The 16801-nt window shown below is 44.0% G+C and overlaps 2 protein-coding genes across 4 annotated transcripts in view; one reads left to right on the top strand and one right to left on the bottom strand.

Moving 5' to 3' along the window:
* Positions 1-1480: 1480 nt before the first annotated feature.
* ERP29 (endoplasmic reticulum protein 29) lies at positions 1481-9913 on the top strand. 2 transcript variants are annotated; one of them, XM_003932239.4, is made up of 3 exons: positions 1491-1795; positions 7034-7172; positions 9077-9913. In XM_003932239.4, the coding sequence occupies exons 1-3, from the start codon at positions 1652-1654 to the stop codon at positions 9577-9579; spliced, it is 786 nt and encodes a 261-aa protein (XP_003932288.1). In that variant the 5' UTR covers positions 1491-1651; the 3' UTR covers positions 9580-9913. The 2 variants fall into 2 exon arrangements, with proteins under 2 accessions (XP_010341168.1, XP_003932288.1); XM_010342866.2 differs by lacking the exon at positions 7034-7172 and having other exon boundaries at positions 1481-1795.
* A 3922-nt stretch (positions 9914-13835) lies between these two features.
* The window catches only part of NAA25 (N-alpha-acetyltransferase 25, NatB auxiliary subunit), an 84059-nt gene continuing 81093 nt past the window's right edge, over positions 13836-16801 (bottom strand). For both annotated transcript variants that reach the window (XM_039472330.2, XM_074402213.1), the window contains one exon: positions 13836-16770. In XM_039472330.2, coding sequence (XP_039328264.2) covers positions 16648-16770 — 123 coding nt within the window. In that variant the 3' untranslated portion in view covers positions 13836-16647. The remainder of the gene's footprint in view (positions 16771-16801) is intronic.

Here is a 16801-nt window from a genome sequence, read left to right as displayed (position 1 = left end):
AAAAAAAAAAAAGGGTGGCAACAGCTGCTGACCCAGTTTACCTTTACACAGCCTCATCTCAACCAGTTCCCCAACATGCCTGTGCATGATTTTCCCGTTGCTAAAAATGCCCTGTTTCTCTTTGCCTCATGCATACCCCCTCTTCTTTCAAGATCCAGCTTAAAAAGTCACCTCCAGACCATACTGGTCAACATGGTGAAACCCCGTCTCTACTAAAAAAACAAACAATTAGCTGGGCATGGTGGAGCGTGCCTGTAATCCCAGCTACTCGGGAGGCTGAGGCAGAATTGCCTGAACCCAGGAGGCGGAGGTTGAGGTGAGCTGAGATCGCGCCATTGCGCTCCAGCCTGGGTAACAAGAGCAAAACTCTGTCCCAAAAAAAAAAAAGTCACCTCCTGTCTACAACTTCCTCTGACACTCCTGATCGGGGCTGGCTACCTCTGTGTCTTTACAATAAGCAAATAGTTTTTTTTTTTTTTCCCAGACTAAGTCTCACTCTGTCACCCAGGCTGGAATGTAGTGGCACAATTGCAATCTCTGCTCACCCCAACCTCTGCCTCCTGGGTTCATGCAATTCTCCTGCCTCAGCTTCCCAAGTAGCTGAGATTACAGGCATGCACCACCACGCTCAGCTAATTTTTGTGTTTTTAGTAGAGATGGTGTATCACCATGTTGGCTAGGCTGGTCTCGAACTCCTGTCCTCGGGTGACCCATTGGACTCGGCCTCCCAAAGTGTTGGGATTACAAGCGTGAGTCACTGTGCCCGGCCAGAATATAGTCTTATTTTACAGCAATTATACTGCACTGCTTAGATCATTATTCCTATGCCTCCTCCTCCAAGACAGTTCAGCAGCGAACTGTCTTGTTTCTCTCTATTCCATAGCCCTGCAGGCAAAGCGAGGGTCTGGCACAAGCCAAGCACGGAGTGAGTGTCTGCATGGCAGAATTACTAGAATTGCTTACGGGTTCCTGGAGGGGGAGCCTTGGCTGAGCGGGTCCCTGTTTTTGTAGGAGCCTGGCACCTCCCAGCGGAGGCGCTCACCTCCGAACCGGCCTGAGAGGGCCCTGCCTGCCAAACTGATCGCCGAGCCTGGCCAAGCAGCTCAGGGAAGCCGCGGAGCCACCGCCCGCCTGGGTCCAGGCAGTGACCGAGTCCGACTGAGAATAAGGGCTGAACTTGACTAACCGAAGGTAGGGGCGGGTCCCAACCAACTGCCTGACGGCCCAAAGGCCGGAAGAAAGGATGGTAGGCCTTGCCATCTTCCAAGGAGAGGAAGGGCAGCAAAGCAATTGCTGCCGCGTCTCCGCGCGCGCTTCGCGACTCTCCTCACGCGGAGCAGGAACGGAAGCGGGCAGGCCCGCCGCGAGACTCGGCGACTGCGCGTACGCAGCCGCCCATTTTCCCGCCCCCAACGTGGCCCCGCCCTTTTATCCCCACCCTACGCGAGCTTCGCCGAGTACGCGTGCGCGGCAGTTTTCCCCGCCCCTCACGAGGCCCACCTTCTCACCCTATAACGACGGGAGCCTCCAAGGGTGCCCGCGTGAGCCGCGCGAGCCCGCTTCTCCCCGCTCCCCGCCGGTCACGTGACCGCTGACTCGGGGCGTTCTCCACTACCGCTTACCTACCTCCCCCCTCGCGGAACCCGGCGCTATGGCTGCCGCCCTACCCCGCGCAGCGTCACTCTCTCCGCTGCTTCCCCTTCTCCTGGGCTTCCTGCTCCTTTCCGCTCCTCATGGCGGCAGCGGCCTGCACACCAAGGGCGCCCTTCCCCTGGATACAGTCACTTTCTACAAGGTAAAGGGGGCGGAGGACGTCGTTCGCCGGTGCCGCCTGGGCGCCCGGAAGAGCGCGCGCCCGGGGGAGACGCTGGACACCGGGAGCTGGCTAGAGATGGTCTGTAGCGACGATCCCGGGGCTTCCCGGCGTCCTACAGGCCTAGGGAACTCTAAGCCGGGGGAATATTAGGACCAGCGGGCATGCACGTTCCAGGGCCCCGGCGCATCCGTGCTTTTGTAGCATTTATACTTGCGTCCTCCCTTGCAAAGATGCAGCCGAAGGAACTGGGTGCTCCTTCCCTTTTCCTACGGGGAGAGGGCGGTGCCTGGGGAGATCCGTCCCTCAAGTCCCTAGTGGGAGAACCGGAGGGCCGTGCGAGGTCAACGCCACCCTGCTCCTGGCTGTGGTAAGGGGGAGGGGTTGGCGGGGAGAAATGCCGGCGCGTTAGCCTGCTTGTCCGCGCCCCTCTTCTCCAGGGGTGGATTGCAGCCTGCTTTGCAATATGCAAACAATGATCAGATACGCCTCTCCTTGCATAGTGCAAGCGTGAAGGGTAAGCTTCAATTTAGTCACCCTGTAAGGCAGGGGTCCCCAACTCCCAGGCCCATCGGTGCCCTGTTAGGAACCGGGCTGCTGGCAGGAGGTGAGCTGCGGGCGGGCGAGCCTTACAGCCTGAGCTCTGCCTCCTGTCACATCAGCTGCAGCTCACAGGAGCTAGATTAGATTCTCATAGGAGCACGACCTTTGTCGTGAACTGCTCAAGTGAGGGATCCAGGATGCGCGCTTCTTAAGAGAATCTAATGCCTGATGATCTGAGGTGGAACAGTTTCATGCTGAAACCACCCAACCTCCCCCACCCCCGTGGAAAAGTTGTCTTCCATGAAAGCAGTACTTGGTGCCAAAAAGTGTGGGGACCGCTGCTGTAGGAAACATCTTGGGTTTGGCAACAAAATGGATAAAACTGTGAAGGCATGGAAGAATTTGCCACTACCTCCGCCCCTCCCCCCTTCCATTTTTGCAGAATTAGGGATCCTGGCCTGGGTAAATGGATGGTTGGAAATGTTGGAGGCTGAATGCAACACCACAGTCCCAGTGCCTTCCTCTTGCACCTGCCTTCACCCGCTAACAGCTTTTAACTTCCTCTGTAGGAGATGGGCAAGCTTGGTATTGTGAGAGAGCCAGTCGTTTCATTTTAAGGTCTTATACTCATTGTGGGGAAGTAAAACCAAGAAGCAGTTGTCTCAGTGGTTGAAGTCTTCCTATTTTCAAAAGTGTTCCCTGTCTTGGACTTGGCACTTGTAGCTCATTCAAGGCAAAGTTTCAAGAATTTTAAGTGTAGACCGGATGCAGTGGCTCATGCCTGTAATCTCAGCACTTTGGGAGGCCAAGGTGGGTAGATCACCTGGGGTCTGGAGTTTGAGACCAGCCTGGCCAACGTGGTGAAACCCTGTCTCTACTAAAAGTACAAAAATTAGCTGGGCATGGTGGCAGGCATCTGTAATCCTAGCTACTCGGGAGGCTGAGGCAGGAGAATTGCTTGAACCTGGGAGGCAGAGGTTGCAGTGAGCCAAGATTACGCCATTGCACTCCAGCCAGGGTGGCAAGAGTGAAACTCTGTCTCAAAAATAATAATAATAAAGTATAGGTATGGCTGGTTGGTTTCAGGCATACTCAGACACACTCCACAGCACCCGATGCTTTGGGGGCCTTTATTGACAAAGTGACACCCCTACACCACCCTGCTTCATGGGAATCAGGTAATATCACAGAACAAGTGTGACTCAAAGGGAAACTTTGCCTCATAAAGTTAATAGTGTTTCCTATTACCACCCTAGTCTAGGTCGACATTACAATAGCCTCTTCTCTGGTCTCCCTGCGTCCACTCTTCAGTCTCCACACAATCCTACAACCTGACTCCTGGCTTCTCTCTCATCTCCCAACCATTCTCCTCCTCTGTCTTTTGAATCTTCCTTGCTCTTTACTGCCTTAGGATGTGTTGCACCAGTTGTTCCTTGTGAGTTGAATCATTTTCTGCCCAATCTTTGAAAGGCTAGTTATGTCTCATCATTTAGGCTTAGGTTAAATGTTTCCTCCTTCCTTATCTTCCCCCCAGTCTAAAGTACCAGTCACATTACCCTGTTTTATTTCTCCTTACAGCACTCATCAATGATTTTTTTAAAAATCTTTCTCTCACACTGGAATATTATGTGCTCATTAAGAAGTTCCTTGTCTGTTTTGTTCCTGATAATCTGCACTGCGTAGATTACCTGTCTGATAGAAGGTGCACAATAACTAATTTATTGCATGAATGAACAAATATTTTCTCCCATCTCTTTTCAAATCTTCTCTTCTGTCACCATTGAACCAAAGAGAAATGTGCTAGTGTTTTGTCTGGCAGCCTTGTTCCATGCTTTGCCTTTCAGTGATTTCCAGTATCTTTTGTTGTTGTTTCTTGCCCTTCACCATCACTAGAATCTTAGCTCCCTAAGCTAAGAGATCCCGTTTTGTTCCCTGCTGTGCTCACTTAGTATGGTGCCTGGCACATGATAGGCCCGAAGTAACTTTTTACTCAATGAACGAATGGATGAATGATGAGCTTATCCATATTTTAAAGAAGTGAGTTACCTGATTATAGGTAATGGTAGAGCTGATTCCTGCCAGCCCACTGGACACCAAGGGCTGGTAGGAAGTAGATGAGGAAAACAGATTTCTAAAGCTATCACTAAGAGATAACAGACTAAGATAACAAGAGAAAATTCTTGATGCAAATGTTTGCCATTCAAAACCATTCTGCCTTACCCTTGTAACTAAGTAAAAGGTGGAGATCTCTCAATTCTATTTTAATGTTAGACTACTGTATGATTATTAATATTCCTTAATATAAGTGCAGGCTCCTTGAAGGTAGGTATCCTATGTTGGGCTTTTTAAACATTCTCCCCTTCCCTGACATGTAGCATCTGCTACCAAAACCTGCCAGAGTATTGTTCATTCATCAGTTATTTTCAGAGCATCTGCCACATGCCAGGTACTGTTGGGCACTAGGGATACAGCAGAAAACAGGCAGACAAGGTCCTTATTCTCATAAATGTATATTCTAGCGGAGAGGATGGAAAACAAGCAAAGAAGAATTGCATAGATGAGTAATGCACTGACAAAAATACAGCAGGGTAATGATACCAGAGTATGATGGAAATGAAATCATATTAGATGGTCTGATTGGAGGAGTCCCCAGTAGCAGGGGACATTTGAACTGAGCCTTGAATGATAAAGAGATAACCATAAAAAGAACTGGGGAAAGGACATTCCAGCCAGCAGAGAGCAAATGAAAAAGCTCTGAGTGGGAGTAAGTTTCATGTGCTGAACTGAAATAAGGCCAGTTGGTCCTGAGGGATGTGATCTCATTTGTATTTTAAGTCTTTCCTGCTTTTAGGTCCCCAGAGCTCAGGCTTTTTGGCATTTAATGATGACCTGTTCTGGTGTCTTCTCCCTCCTTTAATATTTAAAATTTTTTTAAATTAAAATTTAACTAATATTTTAAAAGTTAAATATTTTTTAAAAACCAAGAGGACATCAGTACACAGTAAAGGACAAAGACTAACAAAAACATTGTATCTTTGCCTTCAGCTGGAGTTTATGTCAGCTTGACATAATTTTTTTTTTTTTTATAGTAGAGCGAGTGACGGGGTCTCTCTGTTACCCAGGTTGGATTACAGTGCAATCATAGTTTATTCCTAGGCTCAAGTGATCCTTCCACCTCAGCCTCCTGAGTAACTTAGCTGGGACTACAGGTGTGTGCCACCATGCCTGGCTAATTTTTTTTTTTTAAGCCAGCTATGTTGCCCAGGCTGGTTTTGAACTTCTGGCCTCAAGTGATCCTCCCACTTTAGCCCCACAAAATGTTGAGATTACAGGTGTGAGCCACCATGCTCAGCCTAGATGTGATTATTTACAGGGATTCCCTGTGATGAAAAAACTTGATGATAGGGATCGCTTGGATTAGGAAAACAAAAAGTTGATGGGAGTGAGGAAGGCAGTGTTACCCTAAAGGTGGCTTGTTAGATAATACTTGTACATTGAGAGAAGCCATCAAAAGGAGTTCTTGGCTTCCTCAGTAAGTTAAATGTAGACTTAGCATATGCCCTCCACAGTTCCACTTGTAGTTATATACCCAAAAGAGTGGAATACAGGTGTTAAAACAAATGTGTTGTATGAATGAGCATAGCAGCACTGTTGACAGTAGCCAGAAGGTGGAAACAACCCAAACATTCAGCTGATGAGTGAATAAACAAAATGTGGTTTATCCATGCAGTATAATATTTATTTGGCCATAAAAGTAATAATGATCCAATACGTGGTACAGCATGGACAAACCTTGAAAACATGGTAAGTGAAAAAAAGCCAGACACAAAAGGCCACATATTGTACCTTTCCATCAGAATAGACAAATCTATAGAGACAGAAAATAGATCAGTAGTTGCTGGGGCTGGAAGGAGGAGGACTGGGGAGTGACTGCTTAATAGATATGGGGTTTCCTTTTGGGGTGATGAAAATGTTCCGGCACTAGATAGTAGTAATGGTTGCACATTCTTAATGCACTGAATCATGCTGACTGTACACCTTTAAATGGTTACAGTGGCAAATATTATGTGAATTTTACTACAATTAAAAGTCCTGGCCCTAACAGTTTAAAACCCAGAGGTCTAGCCAGAGTGAAGTGTGGTCTAGGGAGGGAGAGGACATTGTCTTAAACCTGGCCTCTCACCAACTTATCTGCCCTGAAATTGCTGAGTTCAAACCCTGGCCTATCTTGCCAGAGCATCCTCCATGATGCCAACTCCTTTGTAGATGGTTTTGTTTATATTTATCAAATTTCTTCTTCAGGGTTTGCTGAGAAAGGCATCCTGGGATGATGAGCATAACAGGGGCTTGATGTAGTGTGCAAAGAGTCTCTTTCACTTAACAAAGGACTGCTGCAGGTGAAGGCCTTAGTATGTCAGCAGCCTTGTTTATTCTGGACAGGGTTGTGAAGATCTTTGATTAGTGTGAACAAGTACTAATAGGGTGCCCTGCATGTAGCTGGCACTCACTAAATTGTAAAATGAGTCCATTGATACGTGAATAAATATTTGTTTTTGAGAGCTTGTCTCCCTTGTGGGCTTGTTTCCACCCTATTTCTTAAATCGGGGCCCCTTGGGAAGGGGAATTAGCCCCTAAAGTCCCTGGAACACCCACTTGCTCAGCTCTATACGCCCTCAGGTCATTCCCAAAAGCAAGTTCGTCTTGGTGAAGTTCGACACCCAGTACCCCTACGGTGAGAAGCAGGATGAGTTCAAGCGTCTTGCTGAAAACTCGGCTTCCAGCGATGATCTCTTGGTGGCAGAGGTGGGGATCTCAGGTATGAACAAGTACAGGATGGCTGGGGAGGGCAGAGAGGGAGGAAGCTAAGAATAGTTTCCCTACTTGGAAGAGGAATACCCAGCACCTTTCCTTCTGAGCCACCTTCAAGGAGTGTAAGTAAACAGGTTCATAGCCTCTAAAGGAATCTGGTGTCCATGGTAGGCTTAGCCTGAGCAGATTCTGGGACCATGGAATCTCAGCTCAGCTGTGCAGGTGCCTGAAAGGAAGGAAACCCCTCTTCTTCACCTTCCACCCCCTCTGACATTAAACTGTGAGAACTTTGAGCTTTCCTTGCAGGGAACACTGGGCAGACAGGGTGCTATGTCCCTTAAGGGGACATAGCATAGTCAGTTCTTTTGTCTTTATTTTAGCTTCTGTACCAAAACTGTTGGGTTTTGGCTTAGCTCAAATGCACTGATGCCACCACCAAACCAAGGGCACCTCTCAGCCACAGTGACAGCTTTAATAGTCACCAGCATTTAGTGGTCGACAGGGTAAAGATCTGCACCCCCATTGCATTGTAAATCTTCACTTGAACTCTGCCTGAGAAGCACGATATATTATCTCTGTTATACTTGAGAAAAAAAGCTGAAGCTCAAACTTAAAGGACTGTGGGCTATGGAGTGGCTCATCTAGAACTCCACCTAAGTGTTTATTCCCAAGCAGGGGCTTGCTTATATCACTTCTATCCTAGCTTGGATGCCTCCATCCTGTAGTAAGATGGGAAATTAATAGAAAGTCTAGTCCTTGGTAGAGATAGCTGGCACACCTCTCCAGGACAGTCAGTCAGTTTTGACTCAACTTGAGGTAACTCCTTTGGTGCTTTTATTAGAATAATAATAGCTAACATTTATCAGATGTTTACTGTGTGCCAGGCCACTGTGTTGGGTGTTTTATATGTGTTTCATCCTTGCAAGAGCTCTATGAAGGAAGTCCCATGTGGTACCATTACTTCCAGTTTTTCAAATGAAGAAATGGATGCTTAGAGTAACTTGCTCAAGATAGTGGAACTGTTAAGTGGCAGAACTAGGTTTGGAACCCCATTACTACCAATAGTGGTTGGTCTTAGCCATTCCTTCTTGGCAAAGTGTAAGAAACCAGTTGTCACGGCTTCAGCCTTTGGGGCTACTTCTGCCTATTAGGAAGAATGTTGCAGATACTAACAGCGATTACCACATATTTAACCCTGCTAAGTATCACGCACATATTCCCTCATCCGGTCCTCCCAACAGCCCCCATGTAGCTGGGACTTTGTTCCTTCCCTAACACATGCTCCCTTTCTCATCCAGCTCCAACCAGACTGGCCTTTGTAATCCTGAAATCTCCCGAGCTCAGTCCTGCCTCAGAGCTTTTGCATTTGCCGTCCTTTCTGCGTGAGACACTCCTCCCAGATCTTCACATGGCTGGCTCTAGGACATTCAGGTCCCTTAGCTGATGTCAACTTCACAGGGAGGCCTTCCATGACCACCTGAAGTGGGCTTTATTACCCATTCACTTTGTTACATCACACTGTTTTGTTTTCCCCATGGCAGTCATCACCTATGTTCATTATTATGTCTCTTCTCTCCTTTAGAAGAATATGAGCTTAATACTCTTAATCACAACTAGAACCCCAGCACCTAGAACAGCATCTGACACATAGTGGGCGTAGAATAACTATCCAGAAGAGTCTCCATTTTTTCAGATGAACAGTTCAGAGAGTTTAAATGATTTGCCTAGTACTACATGGCTAGGAAATGGCAGAGGAGGAATTCAAACCCAGGTCTATATGGTTGGTCTTCACTTTGAACCATTACACAGCCAAGAAAATTCTTCTTCCCCTCAGCTTAGATAGGTCTCATAGCAATTTCCTGCCCTGAATTCCTTATGGTCTTGCTCTTTGTGTCTGGTTTCTGCTCACAGATTATGGTGACAAGCTGAACATGGAGCTGAGTGAGAAATACAAGCTGGATAAAGAGAGCTACCCAGTCTTCTACCTCTTCCGGGATGGGGACTTTGAGAACCCAGTCCCATATACTGGGGCAATTAAAGTTGGAGCCATCCAGCGCTGGCTGAAGGGCCAAGGGGTCTACCTAGGTATGCCTGGTTGCCTGCCAGCATACGATGCTCTAGCTGGGGAATTCATCAGGGCCTCTGGTGTGGAGGCCCGCCAGGCCCTCTTGAAGCGGGGGCAGGATAATCTTTCAAGTGTGAAGGAGACTGAGAAGAAGTGGGCTGAGCAATACCTAAAGATCATGGGGAAGATCTTAGACCAAGGGGAGGACTTCCCAGTATCAGAGATGACACGGATCGCCAGGCTGATTGAGAAGAACAAGATGAGTGACGGGAAGAAGGAGGAGCTCCAGAAGAGCTTAAACATCCTGACTGCCTTCCAGAAGAAGGGGGCTGAGAAAGAGGAGCTGTAAAAAGGCTCTATGGTTTTCCAGTGTTTGGTGGGGTTGGGGAGGGAGAGTTAACCTGCTGGCTGTGAGTCCCTTGTGGAATATAAGGGGGTGATGGGAAAAGTGGTACTAACCCACAGTTCTGAGCCCTGCTTCTGCCTGGACATTGATGCTGTTATGACCATGCTTAGAATGTCTCTAGCTGGTCTGGGGAGAGCTGGAGCACTTACTCAGGTGGCTGGTGAATTGACCCCTCAGAAGGAACTGGTGCTATAGAGAGGAGAGAGGAATACAGCCCAGGTTTTTTGACAGGTGTAATTCTGATTCAATTAAAGTTTCAGCGTTTCGGTTAAGTGGACCTGCAGCCATTCTGTTGTCTTTTCAAATTATACTTTGGTCTATGACCTGCTTTCCTCTTTGAATCTAAGCTGGTATGGCCTCTACTCTCCCAGGGAAACAAACTATCCTCGTAACATTGTGTAAACTGGCATACTTTTGTTATTTTCCAGTGATATTCAGACTGACATGGATTGACTGATAATGGTAAAGTGTGTTGTCCATTTTCCAGTCCTTAAAACTTAACAGGAATACTGATGAACACTTTGAACCAACATTGAGGGACCATGGTGTAATTATTTTCCATGCTCTGTAAAGTACATATAGCAAATTCTTAGTTTTACCAAGTAACTTGGATTTATACAGCTAAATGATATAGTCCAGCCCAAAATGAAAATTAAAAAATATTTTCCATCTAAATCACTGTCACTTTTAAATACCAACTTCTAGAAAGCAGAGAGCACTTGTGCCAACATTGAAATCACTATCTGCAATAGTGAGTTTCACGACAGTCCTACTTTCGTATTTAACCATTTGAAAATGTCATCAGACCATAGCTCCTGAAGTAAGTCTAATTGTACCCACACAAAGCAATTTAAGTTGAATGTAGTTGGCAAATAAGACCTTGAATTATTTTCCTCCATTTTATCCAGGGTGGTATATATTTAGTTATTGGAAACAAAAATAGAGGAAATCCATGTTTTGAATTAGATGGGACAAAAAACTGTAGCTTAGGCTAACAATTCAAACCAAGTAAGTAAAAGATGTTTAAACCTAAACATCCACCTGCTAACAGCTTATGTACTCTAATATGATGAAAGAATATATTTAGTATAATTTCTATATATTCCCTTCTCATTATTTCAGTTCTCACTGAAACTTTTGAAAGATCTTTTTGGATGCTTCTAACTGGTAAACTTGTTTTGGCTGTTCCAGTGTGTTCCATGTAAACAGGATCTCTGTTGCCCAGGCTGTAGTGCAGTGGCATGATCTTGGCTCACTGCAACTTCCCTCTCCCAAGGTTCAAGCGATTATCCTGCCTCAGACTCCCAGGTAGCTGGGATTACAGATGCCTGCCACCATGCCCGGCTAATTATTTTGTAGTTTTTAGTAGAGACTGAGTTTCACCATCTTGGCCAAGCTGGTCTTGAACTCCTGAGCTTGTAATCCACTCGCCTTGGCCTCCCAAAGTGCTGGGATTACAGATGTGAGCCACTGCACCAGGCTAATAAACAGGATCACTTCTAAAGAGCAAGGCATTCACTGTTTTATGGAAATTAGAAGATGACAATTGGCAGGCAGGGAAAGGACTCTGATACTAAATGCATCCAGAGTCCCTGAATGAAGACTAATCTTGACTCTCAATTGTGAGAAGCAGGAAGATGACACACAGTACCTCCATGGGCACAGCACTGGATGGGTTCTGGCTGGGTATCATTTACAACCCCAGGGCATCAAGTTGAAGAAACCTGAGCTGTTGGACAGAACTACATTACCTTTGTCAAAGGCCCTTTGTTATCCAGTAGTTTTAATTAAAAATGGGCACTATTTCTATTTTAGAGTCTGAAGTGATTTGCACATGTCACATAAAGTCCAGTCTTCACTCACCCAAGTCAAATGGATTCCTTTCCTCTACCTCTTAGCATCTATTAATTTTGTGGCTCAAGTGCTGCTATTCAGATTCTAATGAAGGCTATGGACTGGCTTCACAGAATCAATCAAATCTTTAAAGAGATGGGGGTCTTCCTATGTTGGCCAGGCTAGACTTGAATTCCTAGGCTCAAGTGATCCTCCTACCTCAGCTTTCTGAGTAGCTGGGGAGTACAGGTGCATGCCACTGCACCTGGTTAAGTATTTTCAATTTTAAGGAAATTTCCTGATAACCTGAAGCAGACACTGAATCCAACATGAATTGTGTTTAAGGAACTTGCAAGTTCTCTCAAATGATGCCAAGAGTAATTTTAATTTGCAAATAGTTGTTGGTAATTGGCACCACAAAAAATGTTGGAGTTGGAATTGCATCAGGAGAGATGGCACATAAAGAACTAATCTGGGAATATGAACATGGCCAACAAGACTAAGAATGTGAGATGGTGAGGGGGATCTGGATTTTAGCTCATTTCCTCCAATGCTTAAGAGAGGTTGAATTGTTTGCTGCAGTTAGGTAATTTCAGTACCAAACAGTAGTCTTATCTGCAACAACTACTTTTCTCATTTGTAAAATAGTACAGTATCTGAGGCCTAAATTTACTGGGCTCTATGGAAGCTGGAGGTTGCAGAAAAGCTCTGTAAACTGCTGTAGGAACCCCACAAATAATATATATATAAGCATTTGGTTCATGGTGGCTTACCCTCCAGTCGTACTTTTTTTTTTTTTTTTTGAGATGGAGTTTTGCTCTTGTTACCCAGGCTGGAGTGCAATGGCACGATCTCGGCTCACCGCAACCTCCGCCTCCTGGGTTCAGGCAATTCTCCTGCCTCAGCCTCCTGAGTATCTGGGATTACAGGCACGTGCCACCATGCCCAGCTAATTTTTTGTATTTTTTAGTAGCGACGGGGTTTCACCATGTTGACCAGGATGGTCTCGATCTCTTGACCTCGTGATCCACCCGCCTCGGCCTCCCAAAGTGCTGGGATTACAGGCTTGAGCCACTGCGCCCGGCCCAGGCATACTATTAAATACATGTCTGCATCAAGGCAGGAACAACATCTATAAAAAACCGGGTACATAAAGCATAAACCGGAGCCCATCTCTGGAGAAAATTAAGAATGGCAGTAAGGTCTACCCAAGTACCTACCTTTTGCTAAAGAAAAACCTTGGGAGGCCAAGGCGGGTGGATCATGAGAGCAGGAGACCAAGACCATCCTGGACAACATGGTGAAACCCCATCTCTACTAAAAATATAAAAATTAGCTGGGTGTGGTGGCATGCTGTAATCCCAGCTACTCAGGAGGCAGAGGCAGGAGAATCGCTTGAACCTGGGAGGCAGAGATTGCAGTGAGCTGAGATCCCATAACTAGCTACAGAGCAAGACTGTCTCAAAAACAAAAATAAACAAAACAAAACAAAAAAACAGCCTTGGGATGGAGTTAATTCATAACTGAAGCAGGCAAAAACTGACTCTATGTGGCTCATACAAAGAGACAATACCACAGGACAGAAAGTAAAATAGAGAAAAAACAGTTCCTACTTCCACTGTATTGTCAATGTACCTGAGTAAGTTCTGAATCCCAGCTTGTGTGGGTTTGAGTACCCTTGGATAAATCATGTCATTAGCCTCCCTGAAATCCTCCAGTAACTTCACACTAAATTTAGAATAAAATCTCATTCCTTCCCCTGAACTACAAAGTACTGATGGATTTCACCCCTCTCTACTTTCTCTCAATCTTACCCCTTTGATTAAGTCCCAGCCATTTGAACATTTTCACTTCCTGGAACCAGCTCAGCAGTTTCCTGCCTTGGGGCATTTGCATGTGTGTTCCCTTTTTTTCCTGAGACTTCATCATTCAGATCAGAGGTCACCACTTGGGAGGTCCTCCTGTGACCCAGTCTGAAGTGACCCTTGAGACAATCACATACTGTGATTACTTCATTAAGCAGGACTTAATTACAAACTAATATTTTTATTGCCTCTTCCCCACCTCAGAGCCACTAACTAGGATATAGGTTACTCATTTACTACCTAGGACATAGGGTCTCAGCAGAGCTTAAAGTGGAATCTGCTATATGCTAAGTAAGTGTTCAATACATATATTTTGAACGAGTATAGAAGGTACTAACTTTTGAGCCAAAAAGACTAGCTGACTTGGAATAAAAATTCTAAATTCTCAAATATTAAATATATGCTGGGGATATAGCACTAAATACACAATTGAGATGAATTACACCATTTAGAAGGTTGTGGCTTCTAAGAATCTGAACAAAAAGGAACCAGGCAGAAATGCCAACTTAAAATGAAAATGTTTATATAAATTAACCCATCCAGTTTAAAGTAGATTTGCTATGCTTCACTTACTTAAGAAGGAAGAATATATACTTCCCATAATAAATCACATCAAATAAGTAGGAAGTTTCAATAACAAGCCTGTAGATACACTGAAACCCCTTTTTATATTAAAAGTTAAAATGAAAGACAAATCCAGATTGAACATAGTGATTGCAAAATATAATGCAATTTTGAACAATTAAAATTATGAAAATATACAAAATTGATGGGCAACACAACTAGGCATTTGTACATTTTCCATTGTGTGGAGAACACTAAAAGTTTCTCTACCTTTTATCCACATCAGATAAATGATTTAAACCAAATGTTTGGAGTCTTAACTTAGGATCTCAGTAGTATAAAAAGCAATAATTTTTCAGTCTGTAAACAGTAGTCGTGTTTTTTCTCCTTTTTAAAATATCAATTTACCACACAAAAACAAAACATACAAATAAAAAACAGCAGCAGCAGCAGCAGTGGGTTATTTGGGAATTCTCTTCAAATACCAATGACATATGATTGCTGGGAGAGGGTGCTTTTAACTCACATAAGAATATATATATATATATATATATATATATATATATATATATATATAAACTGTACACAGTTTATAGTGCATGAGGGTTTCCAAAAGAACAGATTGATAAGAGATATTGGTCATTTCTGCATAATTTCATTCTTTTTACAATTATCTCAAAATGTGAAAGTTGGATCTAATTGAAATGCTACATTTAGTAGGAAACTCAGCAAATAACAAAGGAAGCATAACCTCAACATAACATTATTTGTCATTAAAACCAGTAGAGGTCCCAGATACCTTCAGGCAAGAGACTGGTTAGGAAGACCATTAGAGTCACACACTGTCCCTGAGGACCAAGGCTAGCCCACTGCACATACATATGATCATGATCAGTTGATAGACTTTATCAAAGAGCATTTCTACAGTACAGTACTTTTTTGGATATTCAAAGAGACATTTCAAGAACACATGCCATACACACATACCTCCACCCTCCCCAGCAGACACACACAAAGTTCCATCTTAAACAGGCCATAGTTTTATGAAAGAATATGTTGTCATTACATGAAATTCAGAATTAATCAGAATTTTCCATTAATCTTGTTCAAAACAGTTCTTTTTGAGATGGGGTATATGACAGCTGTAGCTACTCGTATCAAAAATAAATTTTTGAAATCACTTGATGGACTAGGATTTCCAACAAGTCTTATTTTTAATAGGTAATGTAATTGTTTAAAATTTCCTTGGAAGTTTAAGCACTCTTATCAAATTATGAATCTAAGAAAGTCAAAATGAAGGGACAAAATGCAATTACTTCGCATACACAGATATTCCCAGCTCTCTTGGTTGCTTTTAAAAGAAAAAAGTATCACATTTCACTGGAGCAGTGCAGGTTGGAAAGGACCTTTAAGGTATTCAAGACCAGTGCTCCACTGGATGCTTCATTTCCTCATCAAATTTATTTCTTTGCTCTTACAGAATTACTAACTTGAACTATATTTAGGTAACAGATCAAAAACAGAAGCAGGGATTCGAACAGAAAACTATTATCAAAGAAGCTGTATAAATTGTATGACATTTTCAAGAGCAATTTTTACCTCTATCAGACCAACCTCTGAAGCTATAGTCTTGGGGACCTCCTAGCAAACAAAGTAAACACCATCCTGGTATAATTCTCCAAGTTTGAAGAAAGTATCCAAACCTCAAACCCACTCAATAACAGGTCTTTTGCCAGCCTAAAACTTAATGCCTAAGGTTAAATCCATAATATTACATTCCTTCCTTCCCAAACCCCCCACTTAAAAACATTAAGTATTAAATCTTAATTTTCAAGTCATATATATATATATATATATATATATATATATATATATGAGACTCACAAAACCACTGAAATCAGTACCAGATTTGCCTGCATAAATTATGTACACCTTTCTTCTTTATAACAGTGATGCCCATCTTTCCCAAATGTACGAAAGACAGAAAACTAGTCCTCAGCAGGCTTAGTAAGTGGTCTGTACTGCTTTCCTCTCTAAACAGTTGTAAATTAACAAAGCCCTCCTTGCCTCCCTACCTGAGATTTTAACTCTCACAGAAGCTAGGAAGGGGATGTCTTAACTATCAGACAAAAACTAAGCCAAAAAGTGAGTGCCTGTGGTCATCCAAGTGATGTCCTTCAATGGCAGGTAGGCATGCCAGATCTCATCTATGGCCCTTTGTGTACCTGCCTTGGGTTCTGTAGGAGCCAAGTAGCTGAGCAAACCTCAAAACAAACCTGCTGCTGTGGAAAGAGGGCCTGTTCCCAGGCATGGTCCCTCCACTTCTTGTGGCTCAAGGACCAGACAAAAAACTCTTACTGCTATTTATAATGGAAGGGCCACTGAGTTGCTACAAGGTTGATGCTTTATGCTTAATTTCTATTGCTGTTTTTATAGACCCCGCCCCCCCACTCCCCTGACAAGATGTGTCTGGTGATGGGAAGAAGAAAAGTAAGGTTCTCTTTTTGCTGCCATATGCATATGAACATGTATAAAAAGTGGTCAAACCCAGATGAGGGTCCTGCTTCTGGTTTATATACAATAATTTAGTCAGTTGTATATATTTAACATCTAAAAAAATTCACAAAGTCCTTCATGCATTTTATGAGGAAGTTCTGGATTAAAATCAAGGTCAACCAGATGTTGCTTTTGCCTGGGAAGATGGTGTCATTTTCTGTTGCAGTCATCAGTGCCCGTGGTTGATACTTTCTTAAATTTTTAGTTTCTTTGTGGTCTCAAGTCTTTTTTTCAGCAGCTCCCCCATTTCCAGAAGTGAATGCAGATAACTGCTCTGTACCTTCCCTTGCACAGTCTTTGAAAATTTTCTCTCTTCCTGTAAAGGAGGAGACAAGAATAATTAGTCT

Source organism: Saimiri boliviensis, chromosome 7 (genome assembly GCF_048565385.1).
Source record: "Saimiri boliviensis isolate mSaiBol1 chromosome 7, mSaiBol1.pri, whole genome shotgun sequence".
Taxonomy (NCBI): Eukaryota; Metazoa; Chordata; class Mammalia; order Primates; family Cebidae; genus Saimiri; species Saimiri boliviensis.
This window is presented reverse-complemented; position numbering and strand designations above follow the sequence as displayed.

Bases quoted from the DNA above. Each gene is read 5' to 3' on its own strand.
- ERP29 (XM_003932239.4), top strand. From the start codon at position 1,652: ATGGCTGCCGCCCTACCCCGCGCAGCGTCACTCTCTCCGCTGCTTCCC. The intron at 1,796-7,033 runs GTAAAGGGGGCG...ATACGCCCTCAG, and splicing joins ATACAGTCACTTTCTACAAG to GTCATTCCCAAAAGCAAGTT. The intron at 7,173-9,076 runs GTATGAACAAGT...TTCTGCTCACAG, and splicing joins GGCAGAGGTGGGGATCTCAG to ATTATGGTGACAAGCTGAAC.